The sequence below is a fragment of the Amblyomma mixtum genome, chromosome 4 (genome assembly GCF_055824585.1).
Source record: "Amblyomma mixtum isolate Tamu chromosome 4, ASM5582458v1, whole genome shotgun sequence".
In the NCBI taxonomy this organism is placed as follows: domain Eukaryota; kingdom Metazoa; phylum Arthropoda; class Arachnida; order Ixodida; family Ixodidae; genus Amblyomma; species Amblyomma mixtum.
In genome coordinates, this window is record NC_143015.1 from 136,588,903 (window position 1) to 136,610,129 (window position 21,227).

At 46.4% G+C, this 21,227-nt stretch overlaps 1 protein-coding gene across 1 annotated transcript; it reads left to right on the forward strand.

The window, feature by feature from the left end:
• Positions 1 to 7,607: 7,607 nt before the first annotated feature.
• LOC149348369 (uncharacterized) lies at positions 7,608 to 19,876 on the forward strand. Its single transcript, XM_089541732.1, has 9 exons — positions 7,608 to 7,728; positions 9,755 to 10,027; positions 10,989 to 11,217; positions 12,940 to 13,093; positions 13,876 to 13,988; positions 15,897 to 16,035; positions 16,848 to 17,021; positions 18,487 to 18,612; positions 19,646 to 19,876. The coding sequence occupies exons 1-9, from the start codon at positions 7,608 to 7,610 to the stop codon at positions 19,859 to 19,861; spliced, it is 1,545 nt and encodes a 514-aa protein (XP_089397858.1). The 3' UTR covers positions 19,862 to 19,876.
• The last annotated feature ends 1,351 nt before the right edge of the window (positions 19,877 to 21,227 follow it).

Below are 21,227 nucleotides of genomic sequence, written 5' to 3' on the forward strand. Positions count from 1 at the left end.
TAGTCGGCTCTTTTTCAGTGGGTGACTGCTGCTACTGAGGAGATTTAGGTACAAAAGAAGGGGAGTTAAAATAAATGCACAAAATGCGCAAAAACAAGTAAGGTGACTCTTTCACGTTGTAAGTATTTCAATGTCATTGATGTATTTCTCAAATAGGGAGAATTATTACAGGAAATAAGACACCAAAATAAGTTACCTCAGCAGTACATACATGGCCGTCTACATGGCTGTATATCTCAGTCAAGAACTGCTACGCTGACAGTTGCGCCTTCCACGATTGCCTATGGTTTAATTCTGTAACTCTTGAAAGTAGTTGGTGAGCTCATGGGCTGCCTTGTGATCTGCGAAAGCAGCCGGAATGTTGTACGTGGTTCGTATAGTTCCGAACAGCATGAGAGGAAAATACACACAAATTCGGTGAGCCGCTTAGACTTAGCATGCTTATTTCTGCCGGATAAACATTAATATAGCATGAAGCGGCCCCGAAAAGGTATTTTATTAACAAATCAAATCTAATAAAGCTCTGCTCAGTGTCCCTTTAAGGTTACAAGAATCAGCTAGCTTCGCCGTGCGTCGTCGTGTTTTATTTGTTACCCTTGAACTTTGTACGACTGTTCTATATTGACATGCATTAACGGTCACATATTGCTTACGCATATATGCGTTCTTGTAATTGCATTAATGATTTATCCATTTATTCATGCTAGACGGATCGTCACAGGCTCACAGGCTCGATGGCCACAATGCGGATTATGCTTGCAGCCTTCCAAAAGGGGTCTAAAGTGGGGCACAAGTAAGCTTAAAGAAACAACTTGTCAAAAGGGGGCTTTAATGAGTGCAACGTAGCCGGTTATGGCGTACACAACGTGCTTCGATGCCAATGATGTTATACGCTGGCTTGTGAACGAAGTCAACGTGATAGATTTAATAAGAAGAGCCGAGGAAGAAATCCATGTCAATAAGCTACAATAAATTAACTCATTCCTTGTAAACATCCCAAGGATATCACACAGGAACTTAATTGTCAGCTCCATGGCTGAAATGTTTAATGAAAATTAAGCAGTGGTATTGGGATAGATAGATAGTGATATATCTGATAGATAGATTGTGAGTGATAGATTCCTCTAAACATTTGACCAACACAATTCCCACTTCGAGTTTTTGATCAATTCGCTCTCGCCTTACCTTAAGCTTGCCGTCCTGGTTAGCTCAATTGGTAGAGTGAGTGCTCCGGTGAAGCGGTGGTCCCAGGTTCGAACCCCGGACCAGGACGAATTTTTCTTAACTACGAAGTTTCTGAGAAAGCTGTACAGCTTTCCTTTGCAGCCGTATGGCTGCGCTCAGCTGGACGTCAATGAGTAATTTCTCCCTTATTACAAATCTGCTCCATCTTGGGGGATTTCCCTAAACATTTGACCAATATATGTAAAGCAGGTCTTTTTTTCCTTTATCTCTCGTTTATGTATTTCAATTAAAGAAAATTGCACACAAAATACACTTAAAACAATGTCGTGATGTGCTCACTGAAATGCGGCACTCTTAGGGCGGAAGCGTTAATGCCTGAATGCCTTAATAGTGATTTCTTGTCACGCATTGAATCACTGTTGTCACTATATTATGCGACGTGTCGCCTGCGTTCTTGCCCGCGCCAGATCGCAGCCGACACGTTGCCCGTTAACATCTTCGCCCCGACCGTCTCGCGCTAGGACACAAGAAGGAGAAGAAGAAGCAAGAAGCTCACCCGCCCTCGACGCAGCCATGCACTGGTCTTCACGGCTGAGCTCTGCTGCTCACCTTGAGTCCTACGGCCCTGCGTTCTGAGTCCTGAGATCGCCTAGTAAGAATCGCAAATCTTTCCATTCACTCGCGTAGCGTGTCGAGGGACTCTGACTGTGCTGGAAACAGCGCTTAATACCCTTGTCACACGGGCACTTTCGATCCTCATTGAGTCATTGTTCATTGAACTCAATGCAGATCTACGGTTGTCACACGGCCACTTTCAAGCGCTATCGAGCACAATCCTGCTTGACTTGATGCCGATACCTCAAGAGCGATTGAGGTTCCAAGCACAATCGAAAGCACTCTCGCTCTCACGAAGCTATAAAAATTAACACTAATTAACAAAATAAAACGACAATTGTTGTTCTAATTGATTAAAATGCAAGACAGAACATTTTCAGGCACTATGCCTGCTTATATGCATACATATTTATAAATAATCTCGACACCACGATCCAAGCTTCGCCGCCAGTGTAAACAACAAAGATGGCGTCCTCCTGCTCGTTGACGCGCAAACTGTGGAGCGAGCGCGTGACAGCCGCTCTCATTGACTGCTGGCAAGAGTGCCTAGATGATCTGCGGCTCCAGAAGAAAAACGCCGCAGTCCACGCAGAAATCGCGGAGGCATTGCGGACCCTCGGTTTCTATCGAACCGCAGCAGAAGTGCGCCACACGTCTGGCTACGGATCTGGCTGCCACTGCACCCGACTGCACAGTGTTGCCAGACATCACCATGTTATGGCTGTTGGAGGAACATTGGCGCCATCTAACACACGCGAGAGAAACTTCTCAAGGAGCATTGAAAATGCCCGTGTACCACCGGATGTTTCGGGCGTGCTCGAAAATCTCGATGCAGATCGAGTTCAATGATGCTCGAAAGTGCCCGTGCGACAGGGGTATAAGACAGGGTCAATGAGCACCTGGGAAAGGGCCCGCCTGTTTGGCCGAAGTCCATTTTATGCGCTGTTTTCGGGTGAACCTATCGAAGTCCAAGTAGCTGAGCCTAGTAATCGGAGGGGTCCCGAATGTATCGGCGTAGTATATAACAGTTGTCAGCTCGTCGAGTCCGTATCGCAGTTTAGGGTCAGATGGCATTCACAGCGCAGCTCGCCACCAAAGCGGGATCTGAGATGAGCAAGAAAGTGCAGCGGAATACGAATTGACCACCGGCGTTTCGCAAGGTTGAGACTACTGGACTATGAGTTTGCGAGCCATTATATTGAGCCTATTTTTCTCATGCGCTATGTACCAGGTGTCCCAGCTAAATGTAACCAAGCTTTTAAAAAACACGGGGTGTCCTAGCCGCCTGAAACCAAATGAGGATTGTTTAGAGTCGCGTGACCTAGTCTGCCGTATTTTTTCGTTCTTCGAGGTTGACTAATTAGGTAAGTTTAATTAACTAACTTTTTAATTATTGACTTGAGGAACAAAGTGTCCATGGAAAAGTTGTAGATCGCTTTGAGAAACAGGTTACTGAAACATTTGCAGCAAAGTAATATTTACGTAAAGTAGTTTTTTTACCGGCATTTAACCATAACCCGCCCAATAAGAAAAAGCTTCCACATTACAACTGTGCCACTTCAACGTCCCAAGACGCGCCTTAAAGAATGAAATTCGTTTTTTTCTGAAGTCCTCTCCTCGATGAGACTTTGGGTGCACATTGGGGCAGAGAAGTGAGCGAGCAGCTGGTCACGTGATAACTTTCTTTTAAGGCCAATAAATGAAGCTACGTAAATCGTAACTTTACGGAAACAGCACTACGAGCGGTTTCTCGAGGCGATCTAAAACTTTTTCTTTGACACTTTCCTCCTGAAGTCAATAATTAAAAAGTTAGCTAATTAAACTTAACCAATGAAATTAACTTTGAAGAGCGAAAAAATGCTCAAGACTAGGCCATGCGACTATGAACAACCCTCAGTTGGTTTCACTGGACTAGGACACTTCGCCTTTTTAAAAAGTTTGGTTACATTTAGCTGGGACACCCGGTATATAACAATACTGCTAGAGGAGCTATGAGGAATAATGGGAACGGCGAATGGCAGGGTAGGACACTGTTGCCATTTTCTTTTTGAGGAAGAGTTTTCGTACCAAAGATGAATAACAGATTTCCGTTGCACTTGCAAAAAGAGCTTTATTTTTTCTGGTTAACCAAAAAGAGCTTTAGTTTTTCTGATTCACTGAATCTCATCGATACATTTATTGGCCGCTGTCTGAGGGACTTCAGGGCAGAGAAATGTGTTATTTAATATTGAAAGCTGTGCCACGAAGAAATTCATTTTTCGCTGTTTCAAGAAATAGTTTGGATCACTAGGTGAGTACGACTTGTCGAAGTCGCCGCCGAGGTTACTCTGGTCTGGAAAGTACGTAAAAACTTCGCGACTTATTTTCTCCCCTGTTTGCGCTGGTGAATACACACATCCTATTTGTGCGCTGTGGTGAGCTCCGAACTCCCCAATGTTGATAAGCTGGCACAACCTGACACGTTATACTGAGCAGTGTCTACGGCGAAACTTGACACGCGGCACAGTTTCGCTTTTTCGGAGCGTCAGTCGCCTTCGAGCGGAGTGTCTCTGGCGTGCAGTAATACAGAACGTTGAGGTCGTTGTTACGTTATTTGGGATAAAACAGCTCAAAAGACAGCGGTCGTGTCGTCCACTTGCGTATCCGTGTCTTTTGCGATGTTTTATACCAATATGTTCCTTAGTAATCTTTTTTAATTAGGATAGTATTGCTGGCTGTCGGAATATATTAGTGACACTACTGCGTGCTACTAGGAAAGAGATCAAGTTATTGTTCCTATTTAACAACATGGCTACCTGCCTGCACCTTCCTCAGACACTGCGATGACCAGGGTAGTGTCCACATGTTGCCAGATGCCACTTAGATATCTTGCACGTCTTTGAAGATGAAAATTCCGAAACATCCTGTGGCCGACAAAAAGCTTTTAGCGGAGCCGCGTATACAGATTTATTTGGAAAAGGAATCCATATGGTACAAAAATAGCTTGTCACTGTACGTTTTCCGCATGCTTTTTATCACATTTAAACGTGACGTACTACATGACGCCATATGGGTTCCTGGTATGTTTTACAGCCTCCCTGCCTTATTTGTGCGTGTAGTAGGTATTAGATTCTTTTGGTTTCGTGTTAGACATGCGTAAAACATGTGGGCACAATGTTGAAACCCGTGGGTCATGCGGAAAACACAAATTTTTCAATCGCCATAGGAAATGTTTATAGTTTTTAGGGTTTAACGTCCCAAAGCGACTCGGGCTATGAGGGAGGGACACCGCTGTGAAGGGCTCCGGGTAATCTCAACCACCTGGGGTTCTTCAAGGTGCACTGACATAGCGCAGCGTACGGACCTCTATCATTCCGCCTCCATGCGAATGCTTCCGCAGAGGTTGGGATCGAACCCGCGTCTTTCGGGTCAGCAGCCGAACATCATAATCAGTCGTGCACGCTAAAGAACCCCAGGTTGTCGAAATTTCCGGAGCCCTTCACTACGGCGTTCCTCATAGCCTGAGTCGCTTTGGGACGTTAAACCCCAATAAACCAAACCAACCACTCGGCCACCGCGGTGGCCTACGAAACGTTTTGTTACAGCACCATTACAGAAAAGGTGAACCGTAATCAATTTTACGTTCGGGTTGACTGCGTTGTTTTCAGCCGTCCAAAGAGTTGACAACGTCACTTTGCGGTACACCTTGCGGTGGCCAGCAGAGAGGGAGAGATGATGGACGGCACCAGACGCCCTTTATTCGACACCAAAAGCACCGTGACCGACACCAAAAGCACCACGGCCTACTCCAGAAGTTCTGCGGTCAGCACAAAAAGCACCACGCTCGGCACCAAAACCACCAGATACAAGAGCGGCAAGTCAAATAGTACAGCACTGAGATTAAGTCCTCGGCCAGCCAAGAATGCAGCGTGCAGGGCACTACCCTTCAGAACTTCGTTCCTCACCATCTACGTCTTTGCGATATGACTCCCAAAAATATTTGTTCGCATGTTCTATTCTAACCTATTTTAAAAACCAATTATCATGTTCGGTAACGAAAGCGGAATTCCACGCTCTTCAATGATTTCGCACTGGACACGCATGCAAGACAGCAAGGATGCGCCAAACATGCGTTTAAGCACCGATGTGAAAGTAGACGCTTCAGTATTGCTCTAGCTCTACTCGACTCCCCGTAGGTTGGTGGTGCAGTCCTATACAGCATTTAAAAGCGTCTTTGGTGGAGTCTCACTCTGGCTCATGAACATGGTTAAGTTCGCGAGGTCCTCGTTCCAGGTCTCTCCTAAATATGCTGTGAAAATCTACTTTCAACCACGTGACATTTTTGGAAGATTTTATTAATTTAATACTCGGCTGTTATTTTGCTATCCGTTTCTCTGCCCCTGCTTATTACGGCCTCATTAACGAGACCATCTTTCATTTTCCAGCGGCCCTGAAGACGAGGTAAGTTTCAATCAAATTTTTGAGCACTAGGCCACAAGTTGCCAGAGTTTCACGGGAATACTAGCGATTTACAATGACTGAAAGTTGGGGAACAGTGTTTTCACCTACTCGCTGTTCGCCCTCCTCCCTCATTCCTTTTAAACAGAGCCCTCCGTCATGAAAACATTGCGGTGTGTTCCTTACTCATGGGAGTTACCGCAGAACGAGAACTAGGCGCGTCCTCTTGCGTGCGCTACTGGATTACTTGTTGATCCTCAATGAAATCGAACTTATTCGACACTCCTGCTACGGTATACTGTATGGTGCAAACGACACGGCAGTGGCAGCTCAGCGGTGAAGGTGTAACTGCAGCAGATGTCCATCGATGGAGATTATTTGAATAAAAAATTGGCGGGGACTTAGCTGTGGTTAAGCCTGGTAGGCTGCGAAAGTAGGTGTTTTTATACTGCATATGCAGCGCCTCTAGTGGGAAGAGCGCGGCGCGCCGTGCCAAGCGGCCGCCGTTACCCGACGAGCAGAGTTGGTAGCCCGTATCTCGCTCCTGGTATGACGTCACGCTATAACGTCACTAGCGCCTCTAGCGGGAGGAGCGCGGCGCGCCGTGCCAAGCGGCCGCCGTTACCCGACGAGCAGAGTTGGTAGCCCGTATCTCGCTCCTGGTATGACGTCACGCTATAACGTCACTAGCGCCTCTAGCGGGAGGAGCGCGGCGCGCCGTGCCAAGCGGCCGCCGTTACTCGACGAGCAGAGTTGGTAGCCCGTATCTCGCTCCTGGTATGACGTCACGCTATAACGTCACTAGCGCCTCTAGCGGGAGGAGCGCGGCGCGCCGTGCCAAGCGGCCGCCGTTACCCGACGAGCAGAGTTGGTAGCCCGTATCTCGCTCCTGGTATCACGTCACGCTATAACGTCACTAGCGCCTCTAGCGGGAGGAGCGCGGCGCGCCGTGCCAAGCGGCCGCCGTTACCCGATGAGCCGAGCTGGTAGCCCGTCTCTCGCTCCTGGTATTACGTCACGCTGTGACGTCACTCGGCATGGTATGACGTCAGGGATCATTCTAAAGGTCAAACGTGCCAAGTGGCCGCCGCTATGCGAAAGGCCGTTCTTGGAAGTAGTATAGCTTTCGCAATAATAAAATGTTTCACAATGTTCAGCCGTATAATCTTCACGTTTCTCCCTGCGATAAGCTTGATATCCGCTTCAGAGTTTTACGTTGAAGTAGTTGTGAGATAAGTGTGAGCTGACTTTCAGTATGCCAAGTTTGGAAAAGATTTAGATGATTTAGAGTTTCGTTAATCATATTTCCAACTGAGTAGAGTTTTTACGCAATACCAACCCGCGTTCTTGAAGTGCGCTGCTGGAAATCTATGAATGTGTTTGATCCTTCCAACTGCAGGGTAGCCAGGGACAAAACGCGCACGTTCATAATTGCCTTCACGTTGGCCATCATCACTCTTGCGGCGGCAGTCATGGTGATAGTGAAGATAAGTACGTGTCGTAGCGCGTTCTATTTTCCATATATTATATGTGCTTTGGTACATGCTTCTGCTGTTTGCTGGTTTGCCGTCTTCTCTAAACCAAGAACACGATCTGCAGCCTGCAGTGTCTTACAATTCATGCTGGAATGGCCTAATGGCCGCGATCTCTGGCCTAACGGCCAAATGACCATAGACAATACCACCAATAGCAGCATACACCAATAACTATAGGACCAGTGGACTAACATCGAGTCCTGGGCCTGTGTTATCTAACGATTCCATTAATTTGAACCATTGAATTTTCATTCATATGGACCTCCGTCATTTGTAATACGGGAGTAATTACAAATTGGCATGCATCCAAGCGCAGCCATACGGCTACAAAGAAAAGCTGTACAGCTTCCAAAGAAACTTCGTGGTTAAAGAAAAATTCTTCCTGTTCCGGGTTTCGAACTCGGGACCACCGCTTCACCGGTCCAGTCGCTCAACCATCTGAGCTAATCGGGACGGCTAGTATACCGTAGAGCGAGAGCAAATTGATCAATAACTCGAAGTGGGATCAGTTGGCTCCAGGCCGCAGTAGCGAAGCAGTATGTTATGGAGAAAAGATAGCCGCCGTCTCATACTTAGTTAATGTAGCAAGTTTAAGTTGTTCGTCGACACCCATCTTCCGGCGCAGATCCAAGAGGATACGTTACGCCACCATAAACTTCCAAGTGGTGGGAACACTCAATTTTTTGATAAGGCCGTCACGAGTTTGAATCGACTGGCGGGATGATTTTTAAGTCCCATGTTCTCGATCATAAATGTGTATTTTTCTGCGGAACAAACGTAAAAAAATAGCCAGAAATATCGAGAGAATAAAATTATACTGAGAAAAATGATTGCATGGAGTGGTTCTTAGAGTCGCTCTAGCTCCTCTAATCACTTGCGCCGCATCCAACGATTCACTGTTGCCATCGTTTAGCACAACTACTACGACTACTACGTTTCACGACTCGTAAGTTTGGCTGAAGCAACGCACAGGAAAAGCAATTGTTATTAATAATGGACTACAAAGAGTCTCGTAGATGTCACGTCCTAACTCTGTCTTTAAATGACGTGGAGATTGGCATGATTAACTGCTGTTAGAAATAGCTGCGTTGTTGTCACTGGTCTAAAGTGGAAAACTGGACGTGTTGGTACATGTCTTGAACAAATAAATGACAGCGCAAGGAGACGAGGACTAGACGAGACAACAAGGACGGCGCTGATCCTGAAGGAAAGGCGCGTCAGCGCCGTCCTTGTTGTCTCGTCTAGTCTTCGTGTCCTTGCGCTGTCATTTATTTGTCACTGGTGTTGGCATCCTGGACTTGCAAACTTATACAAGCTAACGGCCCACGTTGTCATGACTTGTAATCTTGAACTCCAATGTTGACATCATGTCCATTGCTTGTTTGCTGCGGTGTGGGGCTCTTTATAAACGGACCCTTTGTAGTTGTTTCATGTCAGCCGCTTCGGTTCATGTCTTTTCGAACTTGAAAGGCCCCAGTGGTCGGATAGTCTCTGCTTTAGAGACTGTTGCATGGAAAGTCTAGGACCAATGCAGAGGCCCAAGCAGAGCAAGAAGTCCGTGTCCTTGCTATAGACAGGCATGTGTTGATGCTTTTGAAAGGCCATAGCGGTCAGATTGCCTCTTATTTAGAGATTGTTGCATGGGAAGTCTAGGACCAATGCAGAGGCCCAAGCAGACCAAGAAGCCTGTGTCTTCGCTAAAAACAGGGATGTGTTGGTGCTCTCGCTTTAATTTTACTTCTAAATACAGTTGGACATTACCCACTTTCGCAGCTTACTGAACGCTATGCACAGAAGTGGTCATTGACAGGATTCCAGAGTGTGTCCTTCGCTTCTTGCCGTGGCCTGAGGCAGCTTCTGAATCTTCCTCAGGCTTCAAATGAAATCACTTCTTCGATCATTTTACAATGCTGGTAGTGCGCTCTCTTATAACGCACATGCGTTATGCTGAACCATAGCACTTTTACCCGGGTGCTGCGCAGAGAACGAGGTCCCGGTAGAGGGTGGCACCGACGACGAGCGTGTGTTAGCGGTGACGGTGAAGCCGGCTGTGAGAGACGGCACAGCCAGCGAAGATGTGACTTCTGAGAAGCAGGATGACCATCGCACAGAAACCGCTACTACCACTTCCACTACCACTACCTCTTCTACTAGCACTGTCACATCCCCCAGCACTACCACGACCACGACTACAACCACGACCACTACGACCACAACCACGACGACCACCACAACGACGACCACTACAACGACGCGTAACTCACTTCCATACTGTCTTTCAGATAACCATCTAGCTGAAAATGTCGACAAACATTTGTTTACTTGGAAAAATTTAAAACACGACAATGTACTGTGAGACAAATTTCAAGGGCTCGCAGGTGTAATGGACGTGTAAGTTGGCCATAGTCATGTTTAAGCGGTGAAGTGGATACATGACTATGTGTTAATTAGTGGTTAACATGGACAGCAGTAGATGCGACCTGTTTAAATACTTCGCGGGGGTATCAGGCGACAGTAACGCTTATTTAGTGATTTGATCAATATAAGACTTGCGCTCGTACTCAGAAGTCTCCATTAATCGGGGATGTCCAATTGGGCTTGGCTTAAATGGGCAGGTCCTCTTGCTTTAAAAACCGGCAGAAGCTGCCACCGCTGTGTGGGATTGCGCTAGTTGCATAGAAACTGGAACCGGCTTGAAATAAATCACCGATGTATGTGTCTCTACTCGGACGACTTATTATGGAGGATATTTGTTGTGCAAGTTTTTTATTGCTAACTTTAACGCTAGTCTTACGGATTCAATGCATAGTGAACTTTGTGCCAAAATGAAAAATGAAACAAAGAATGATGAGCTGCTGGTACAGAAAAGTCCTCTCTTCAATTTGGGCAAAAACCATATGGTAAGTACATGTCCACATAGTCGAAATTTTTAGAAAACAGCGCCTGGTTGCATGATTGGTTGTGTAAACGACACGGTCTTCGCCCAAGAAGACTTAAACGGCTGATTCTCTAATGTTTTAGTCTATGTATTGGACTGCTTTCAGCGTGTTTACGCAGCCTTTCACTAAGGCGTCTCTCATAGCCTCAGTCGCTTTGGGACGTTAAACCCCCATAAGCCATGCCATGAACCAAACCAGACCATACCATACCATCGGACCAGAGTACTACCATACTGTCTAACCAGATTACTGCAAAGGTTGTAACTTCTCTTTCCAGACAAGCCTCTGGACCGTGAGAGCCTGTTCTGCACCTTCGGCCTGGCCACGAACGAGAGCACTGTCTTCCCCCCTGACAACCTGTGCGACTTCATCTTCTTCAACTCTGCCTACGCTGGCGGCGAGAACACGCTCACCGACCCCAAGACATTCCAGCCGAACCTGAAGGCCTTCCTCACCGCGGCCCCGAGCTATGTTCGCACAGAGTTCGGCGTGGGATTCGCGTTCAAGTGAGCTCCAGAGAGGCTTTTAAGCGAAGTCGTTTAATTAAATAATTAATTGATATTTAATTTACATTTTAATCCAGCCGCCGCGGTGGCTCAGTGGTTATGGTGCTTGGCTGGTGACCCGAAAGGCGTGGGTTCGATCCCGGCCGTGGGGGTCGAATTTCGATGAAGGCGAAATTCTAGAGGGCCGTGTACTGTGCGATGTCAGTGCACGTTAAAGAACCCCAGGTGGTCGAAATTTTTAGGAACTCTCCACTGCGGCGTCTCTGAGAGCCTGAGTCGCTTTGGGACGTTAAACCCCATAAACCATACCATAAACCAAACCACATTTTAATAAAGGTACCACAACTTCAGAATTTTAGCGGCAAGAAAGTGCGTTTTAAATATATGCAGGGTGTTTTACGTGTAGAGGGGATCAGAAACTTCCGAATCAGTTTTTTGCAGCCCCGTACCTACTGCGTGGTCTTTTCTTCCGTAGATAACGACGTCCCGTGAAATATGAAAAACAAACGAAACAGGTGACCAAGGTCACCATAGCGCTTCTTTATTGTTGTACACTCAACCGTTTTCAACGACCGGAGGGATCATGCTATCCGTGCCGTGCCGAAGTGAGCGGCCGACGCGCTAACAGCATCTTCACCAGTACAGGGAAAACACGCAGCGCTGTCTCCGATATCTGATAGGCAGGAAACCTAAAGCCAACTGAGAAGCTTTTTTTCAGCTATAACATGGACAAAAGAAAGGAAGAAAAGAGGAGAAATTGCGTAGTTGAAGGTAGCCTATGCATACACTTTTTTTTTTGTATCGCGCAGTCTGTCGAAGTGGGGGGGGGGGGGGGGGGGGGGGCTGCCGATCGCTTGCAAAACAAGGTGTAGAGTGCAAAATTACGGCAACGCAAGAGTGACGTGACGTGGTATTTTTCATATTTTTCGGGCTTGCGTTAAGAGCCAGGAAAAAGGACCCCGCTGGAGGTATGTTTCTAAAAAAAAACAAAAAAACAGCTGACTCGGATGCCTCTCAACCCTCCTCTAGAACTTAACAAAGCGTGCTGGAGCATAATAATTAATGCTATACTTTTGGAAGAATTAATCATAATCAATAATTAGGCAGAATTAAAATACTGTTAAGAAAACAATGAACAAGAATTAAACGATATAAATGCACAAAAGGAAAAATGAATATATATTGAGAATCACACGTTGCAAAGGAACAAGGATGACAGTACTTTGCCAAAATAAATCTGGAAATATAAAATAACAGTAAGAAAATATACAAACAGAATACGCCTCTGGACTTTTGATATATTATGCTGATTCCTATAAACATACTGTGTAACCCACTTACCTCTGTAATGGGTTTGAAGCATGGCGGTGACGGAATAAGTAGAGAGTGTCGGGAGGACGTTCAACAAGGAACGCTTTTTATTTTTCTTACTAGAGCTACTATCAGACTACTTTCTCATTCATGAAGAACTTCAGAGGATAGCCCCCAGCCAGAAAAAAAAAAGTTCTGTGCCGTGAGAGAATTCTTTATTGCGTTTTCTATTTGCACTCTTCCACTTAATGTTGCCCTTTACTAAAATGCTGTGTGTTCTAATGCCTGTACAGGTTAGCAGAATAGGGCTTGCTGGTGGCCGTTTGCTTTGATTTTATCCGTTGTCCAACTCGGTGTTACGGCATGTATCGTGAACTGACAAAATATTTTACTCTCTTTCTGGTGCAATAGCTACACTGATACCGTGAAAGAGGATCTTCAGGAGAGAAATCAGGTCTTGCTGGATGCATTATGGAGCAAGGGTATTTTTCACATGGGAGTCATCGACGTGCCTGTGTTCAACATTCCTCAAACTGTAATACCAACTCTCTTCGACTGTTTGAAGGTGAGCTTTGCCTTGAATTGGGAGGCATCTTCAGTTTTTCATTTTTTCGGCACCTTAGCACAATAATCTCTAATTTCATATTTCGTCATTGTTTGTCTCTCCGAAGCCCCCCCTCCCTGACCTCCAGTTTGCTCCAGATTAAATGTTCACAAACTGACTGGAAGCTTTGAGAAATTCTGTTTGGCTGACAATAAATTTCGACCATCGAGAGCTATTTGACGCGCTAAGATCGCATCCACAAAAGTGTTTATGTATTTTCCCTCTGTGAAAACACTGCTGCCGCAAAAGGGATTTCATGCCGGGAACTTCGACACAGCAACCGAACGCCAGTGACTGAGGGCCAGGGCAGCTAATCCAAGCCATAATGTAATGAATCATTTTGTCGTCACTTCACTTCGGCGGGAACAGAGCGTCAAGGATTTATCTTTCGTTGGTAGTGGGTCGGGGCGTTTACGAGGAAACAAAGAAGGCATTCCCTTTCCTACCGACCTACGCCTATCCCTTATGCCTTCCCTCGCCGTGTATGTCGACCTAACGTGTGCCGTGCGGGAAGGGATAATGAGAGTGAAAGGGCTACATTAATTTCGATCATCCATGGTTCTAAGTGCGCACAGACCACTCAGAACACGGGTGCCTTTTACGTTTGGACGTTTGGAGCGATCGAAATGCACCCACCACGACCGGAATTTGATATGACCTAGCGTTCAACATTTGAACGTTACACGCATACGGTGCACTACGACAGGTTTGGCGTGGGCATTGAACAGAAGGTTCCGTTTCAGGCAATGGGGGATCAAGCGGACACGGCGAAGAAGATGGGGAAGTCAGCCTACGTCGTTCTCGGGATGGCTGCGTACAGCAAGGCTTGGACCAGGAACCTGCAGGAAGCAATGCGGTGAATTTGTATCCGCGAAAGGCGGAACAAAAAGAACCACTGCCGATGCACTTATCCTATTTTGTTTTTTACTTTTTAAGTTATATAGCACTGGAATCGGCAAAATCAACCGGGAATCACTGGCAGTCTCCCTACTTTCTTTCCACTAATTCCCGTAGACGCACCCCTATTCGTCTCTTCGGTGGTGGTGGCATCAGCCATAAAACACTAAGACGTCACGCGGTAATGTTTTGAGAGAAGTGGCTTCTGATTCTCCCTCCTTGTTTCCCTTCTGAATTCTTCTCAGACCATATAAGCGCACTACGCGTGTAACGTTGTAATACAACGTGACTAGCAGATGACAAAACTCCGTTGCTTATGCGGTTGCATGATATGCGGGGCGGCTCTGACGCCATTGCGTTCAATGTCGGCGAGTATTTCGGCATGTTAACAGAGCCTGAAGTTGGTGCGGTAATAAATTGTAACCATATGCTTTAAACGGCACTTCGGCAAAGGAAGGGTGCTTTAGTACGCTGGGACTGGCTAAGAGGAAATTAAAATAAAGTGTCTCGGTTAGTGCCACGTAAGTATAACGAGCTTAAGAGAGCGGTGTTGGTGCTCAACCCAGTGTGGCAATCATTAACCAAACAAAAATCAGGGCAATAACCAATGGCGAAAATTCGCTGTGGCTTAGCTTGGTTAAGCCCGGTAATTGCGAAAGCAATATCCGTACCTACGCCATGGTACAGCTGGTAGTGTAGCTGGTGGTGGTGCTTGTGGTTAGACTTGTGGTGATGCATCGGTTATACAATTCAATCCAATCCAATCCAATCAAATCCAAACCAATCCAATCCAATCCAACCCATTCCAATCCAATTCAATCAACTCAAGTCCACTCCAATCCAACCCAATCTAATTTAATTTAATTTAATCTAACCTAATCCAATCCAATCCAATCCCGTCCAATCCCGTCCAGTCTAGTCCAGTCCAATCCAATGCAATCCAATCTAATCCAAACTAATGCAATCAAGGTCAAATGAAGGTCAATGGTGGTCACCGCCGCGGCACGGCAAAGGCGTGAAAGTGCAAGTAGTATTGCTTTCGCAATAATAATCAGTGCTAGCTATGCAGTTTAAACACAAATGAGCTTATATGGGAGTAAAAAGTGAGTAAGCTGTCCTCGAGCGCCCTCTTTTTTAGGGTAGTGCCAAGAGTGTTTTCTCGTTGTGTTGGTTGCCGCTTTGTCGCGTTTCTTGCATTTTTAATACGAATACATTGGATAGCTCATCGACACGAAAAACCGGCGTCGCCCATAGAGTGACCGTTAAAGGCTGGAAAAAAAAAACGAAATGTGAACCACTAATGATCAGTGTACCAGTAGTGACTTGGTAATGGTAATGTGAAGCTACTAGTAATAATTTTTTTGCACTATTCTATATTAGACTTTGGTTTTGTTTACGGCTTTTTTTATATAATTTCTTTCCCGTTTTTTGCGTGAATTTTTCTAGCTCATATCATTATCACTTTCTCTACCATGACTTATTTTTGCACAAACTTTTTGTTGATGCTAAATTTGTATGGTCGATTGTGGCGCAGTTCTTTTGATGGCAAGCAATGCCTTGCTTTTCTTGTCTGCATTTTTTACAGCATCTCTGTATGCTTGGTGTATACAGACATGCCTTAAACATACGAGGCTTCAAGCGGAAATTTGTATCGCGTAATAACAACCGGAGATGCATTAGGCGTTACTTGCTGGTCGACTAAGCATTTGTCTTCAGACCAGTGACAGCTTTTGTGCCTGTATTAACTCGCCCGGTCATTAGCGCTGCTTTGCCGCGCTTTGAAAGATTAGGAAGAGATCAAGGAAGATTCGCTTTACCTTGATTGAACCGCACTTCTGATTGTGATGACCCGCTTTCCTTTATCCAGGGACCGGTTCAACCCAGATATGTTCATCGCCCGTGGTCACTACTCCTACGGGGATCACGAGCGTCAAGACTGCACCGTGATGCCGCCAACTTCTCTTGTGGAAACGTGGATCGGCAGACAAGCCTACGTTTATACCCTGGTGAGTGAGGCTTGTGACTCATCACCCCGGAGCGGTTGCCATCTGATACGAGTTCTTGTATTGACACGCAGACTAAAGTTGGCGAAGAACAGCCCGAACTTTGGCTCTGAGGGATATGTTTTAAGGCGGAAGACTTTAATGCCTCATCGTTGTAAGCAGCAGTTGTCGACAAAAATGCCACGCTTTTCTTTTCAATTAGTCGAAATGGTCGTGACGTCACAGAGCGCGCATTTCAAACGGGGCCAATTGTACTTTGGCTAGTAACCATGTAACCAACTAAGGGGATGTTATAGTGATGCTCCAAGTGGGACTGAGTTTAGTTAATTAAGGAATTAGCCTAATTAACCTTTCTAGTCAGACCAGAAAACTAAATAAAACCGAGTAGGAAATTAGTCGAGTTGGGGAATCGAATCAGGGTCTCAGGAGTGCGAGACGAGCGCGCTAACCACTCCGCCATGCCAGCTCGATGGTTTGGAATGAACAAAGGCGCGTCTAGTGAATAGGGTGTCTTCGTTCACCCCCATCTTCCTACCTGCCCGTTACAGCAAGGTTCAGGTGTCCACCGAGATATGCGAGACAGATACATTTCCTTTCCTAAAAAACCAATTTAGCAAGGCGTAGCGCCGAATGGGCGATGGCGTTCTGTGGACTCCCTGGCAGCGTTCCAAGACGCTGTCGCGTTCCGCTCTTAGAGGCGAAGCTTAACATGTTAACCACACATCAGTGACACCAGCAGCAACACCGCGCTTAAGGCTTTCGCATCATCGCACTTCAGGTCAACCAAGTGCCCCCTGATTTTTCACACCTTGCAGCCCTCGACGATGGACGCCGTGGAATATATGCAGTCCAGTGGCGCAAGCACTAAGTGGCTGCTGTCCGTGACCATGAAGGGTCGCTGGGCGACCAAACATCGCACCCAGGACGAGGACATCGGAGGGATGTGCAAGCAGAACCTCGCGGCGAAGATGTTCGGTTCCTACACAGAGGTGCGGTCATAAAATATGTCAGGGTGTTTCGAGGCCTTGGATGGATTTTAAAAGACACGCTGGCGCAGTGTTGCGAGGTGTCAACATTCTTATCTCATTCTAGTGCGTTACTTGTTCTCCTTGTCTACTGAGCGAGATGCCAGCTTACAGAAAGGATTGAGAATTGCCAACCACTCGAGAATACCGGGTTTGAGGCGTTTAAAAGTGACCGTCCGCATACCACTCTCTAACCCTAGATTTGCTGAGTGCTATTTGCGGCAGTGAATACGCTATTGGCCGCACCATCGTTGCTGCGAATGGAGCCATTGTTGTTTCGAGCAGCTTCGCACAAATGGCAATATTCACTTTTTTTCCTCTCTTTATTTTCTTGTCAGGACAACAAAACCGACGCCGTAGAACGGAGAAAGGTGCCATTTAAAGCAGTCGCCTGGAAATGGTCACATACGAGGTCATTCGTTGCGTCTCAGGGATTTGGCGCTTTCTAATTAGCAGGGCGGTTGGGCGTGCATCGTCGTACAGTTTTACCTCTCAGGAAACTTCATGGATACTGCAAAAAACAAAGACTGAGGCTTAACTTGGTTAAGCCTGGAGAATGCGAAGCATCATCGTGTCGCGTAATTTGGAGGCGCACAACCACAGCGACGGCGCGAGGTGGGCCCCCGTTTCTCCACTGTCGTGACGTCATCGTGTCACGTGGTGTGACGTCATGTATCACGTGATTTGGAGGCGCACAACCACAGCGACGGCGCGAGGTGGGCCCCCGTTTCTCTACTGTCGTGACGTCATGTATCACGTGATTTGGAGGCGCATAACCACGGTGAAGGGCTGAAGTGGTAGCTAAAGTAGTATGCTTCGCATAAAAGCACTTGCCGAGCGCTTTATGCTGAGCTTGAGTGCCGGGCCTTTTGTGCACCGGGCGCAAGCACTGTAGAAGGCGGGACGACATCTCTCAGCGCCTGTTCGCAGAGTCCAATGAACCGGTGCTCTGCTATCTGCGTATACAGGATGTAAAGGTCTATTGTAAGAAAGCTTTCCACACAGGCGTTCGCAAAATGAGGTATGGTAAGAGGCATTCTATGGTTCGCTTCGAAATCAAGACTTCAAGAGTGGAAAAGCAGAGTTGTGTGGAATGAGGTTGCGGACTTAGATGAGCAGAAACCAACGCCCTCATTTCCCTAGTGAGTGAGTGCGGAACTATGCGTTCACGACCGAAGCTAGTTTAAAGCCATGTGGAATGTTGCTGTGAGTCAGCCTGTGTAACGAAGCACTTCTCATCTGGGAAGGTTCCTGCTTTCCTAAACATTTACAACGCGAGATACATCCATGCATAGACGATTATTAGGTTGCATCACTACAGCAAATAGTGCACCTCAATTCGCTGCTTTCCTTCACCTTCCTCGCCTACCCCCTCCTCCTCTCCTTGCCCGCCCTCCTAGACTCACTGTCTTTTCACTCGTCTTGACAGGTCTGTAACCACAAGGAGTACGCAAAGAACATCAAGTATAACGACAGGTATGACGTCATGTACACCAAGAAGACCGATGGCATGCTCGTTTTTAATTACGATGATGAAAGGAGTTTCTGCCAAAAGGTAAGACCCACGCAGTGAAGGAAAGTAAATGTCACAGAGAAACCTGATAAAATCTCAGCGCTGCACAAACGGCAATGACAGAGAACACAAAGTGCTGACTTGTTCCGTCTTGTATTAGCAGGATACCCAACATGTTAGGCAAGGACGACCACTCCTTATGACTATTTGCTCCCGTACGATGTTCTCTCGTCTCTTTTTGTCATCTTTCTTCTTAAAGCGCTCCAGTTTTTTTATGATGTATCAACTGCCCCGCACTTTCTACATGCGTTCTATAGGGCGCCTGAGCTTCGTTTCCTCAACTTGTTGTGCGGGTACAGAGTCGATCACACTTGTCTAGAGCGCTCGAGCGGTGGGCTGGGGAGCAAATGAAGTTAGGTCTTATCACAGCTGCTTTGCTGGGGGTAAGGCGCTGGTGCCTGTGGGGTGCACATGTCTATTAGGCTTCTCCTCAGCGCAAGTATTATCAGTGAAAGTCAGTGCCTACTTTGGGATTTTGCTTTATTTCCACCGGACGGCACCGCCCGAGCGCTCTAGATAGGTGTGATCGACTCTGTACTTGTAGCGCCACGTCTTTGCAAATATACATGGCTGCAGGCTACACAGATAGGACGAGAGCTTATCCATGTCCACTTAAGCATGGAAGAAGGTGGAAATTAGGGAGTAGTCGAACATGCGGGCCTATATAGAATATATGGGTTTCTATGGGCAGCCCCAGTCCTAGCAAGCCCTTCGAGTTCACATTGCAGAACCCATGTTTATAGCAATCCAAGTCTAGGGTCATCTGGACAAGAACAAAGGCATTCAAATTTATTGCGACTGTTCACTCTATGCATGTCCTTATAGAGACTACACACCATGCATGGCCGTGTACAGATAGGATAGTTTATCCAGGTGAGTTTGGAAGACTAGGAAGATGAACAAGAGGCAGAAGTAGTAATTGAGATGTAAATGGAGAGAGGGTTTAACTTGCGTATCTTTTGTGTGAATTTCTGCCTGAATTTTGTGTTGATTTTTTTTGCCGCTGTTTACACAGCTATGCAAGCTCAAGGCCAACCACACCAAGCTCAAGTACGGAATAGCCGTGTACGATTTGGAGTACGACGACTACAACGGCCTGTGCGCGCTGCAGAAGATCTTCGAAGGCCCCTACAGCCGGCTTCAGTCCCTACGCAAGATAGTCGACTTCACCAAATCGTTCACCGACCCGAAAGAGCGGGAGGGTTGCCTCAAGCTTATTCCCAAGCAGTGACTTTGGGACGTTACTTTCTACGAACTTTAATATGGGTGTTTGCACACGGTGACAAAAGTCGCTTTGACCGTGAATAGCTGTTTCTCAATTTAGTGAGCTGGTGAAACAATTTATCGGTGTTGCTCGCATTAACGCTACTGCTGCAATGGAAATCATTGCCAAACCATCAACTCAGCTTTGTGTTCGATCGGAAATTGTTTGGTATATAGTGAGACGAATCGCCTTGTCCGTCTTGCTAACGCCAGTGCTAGTGTTCTACTTATATCTGTGTCTATGCGGCGGCTCAGCGTTGTCACAGAAGACTGCTTCCGATATAATTTGTGGAGCATTGGTGGTATTGCTGTAATGAATATCTTTGGCAGAATCAGCGGCCCAGCTTCGTGTATCATACGTGTTGGTGATGATTGTTGTGTTGGCAGCAACCTTCCTTTCTCGTAAATAGCGTTGGTGCTATGTTGCTAAAACAATCCTTACGGATTATGCCTAAACACATAGTTCACCGCCGTATGCCCTTTAATTCGCCATTCTAGCTGGCTTTAACATACGTGTAGAAAGACGTGTGAGCATGAACTATCGAAGGGTCCACGTGTATTGGTAGAGATGAAAAGAGAAGTAAATTTCTCCGTGTAATGAAAGTGTCGCATAACGACAAACTTTCTCCATATGCCTGCTTTTTTGTACGTGCCGAACTTATATGGCCTTAAGGTTGGTAGGCTGATTACTGCTTTTGCCGTTTTGCCGTACCATTCAACATGAACCAACCAGCCCGACTCAGCCCTCTCCTTGGATTACTGCTTCCTTGTCCCAGTGTGGTTCGATATTGAGGAAGTATGAGTTTTTTTCTACTACGTCTTCAAAATAGTGTGCTGATGAAGATCTGCATGTCTAAATTGGCGCAAAAGCCGCTCGCGTCGTTCGTCGTCTTCTCGTTTGGTGGTTTTTTGCACCAATTTATTCTCGCAAAACAAACTTGCTTACCTTCATGCTCTAGCTGATAGTAATTTATTTGTATGGGATAATTATTTACTCGTGGCCGATGGTACCTCCTTGCTTTCTCTACGGATGTAAGCCTATTAAAGCAACCTCGTTTGCACTGGCTCAGGAGCCGTCCTGCCCTTTAGAAATAAAGGATGCTTTGAATGCAAGTAAAAACGGAGGTCAATGTTGCCTTTGGGAAAATAATTGAATGCAAGAATGCGCGTGGCATTCGAAGCAAAGACCTACGCGTCACAGTGCCGCAGCCCATCTGCCTTTCTCGAAGTTGTACTGATTGATGGGCTTTGGCAAGAAAACGCTGCCCCACAAGGTAGTGCCAAATAATAAACTAGTGAAACTAGCTCACTGCGCTAGCGAAATTAGATTTGTC

Bases quoted from the DNA above. Each gene is read 5' to 3' on its own strand.
- LOC149348369 (XM_089541732.1), top strand. From the start codon at position 7,608: ATGAATGTGTTTGATCCTTCCAACTGCAGGGTAGCCAGGGACAAAACG. The intron at 7,729-9,754 runs GTACGTGTCGTA...GGTGCTGCGCAG, and splicing joins CATGGTGATAGTGAAGATAA to AGAACGAGGTCCCGGTAGAG. The intron at 13,094-13,875 runs GTGAGCTTTGCC...GTTCCGTTTCAG, and splicing joins CTCTCTTCGACTGTTTGAAG to GCAATGGGGGATCAAGCGGA.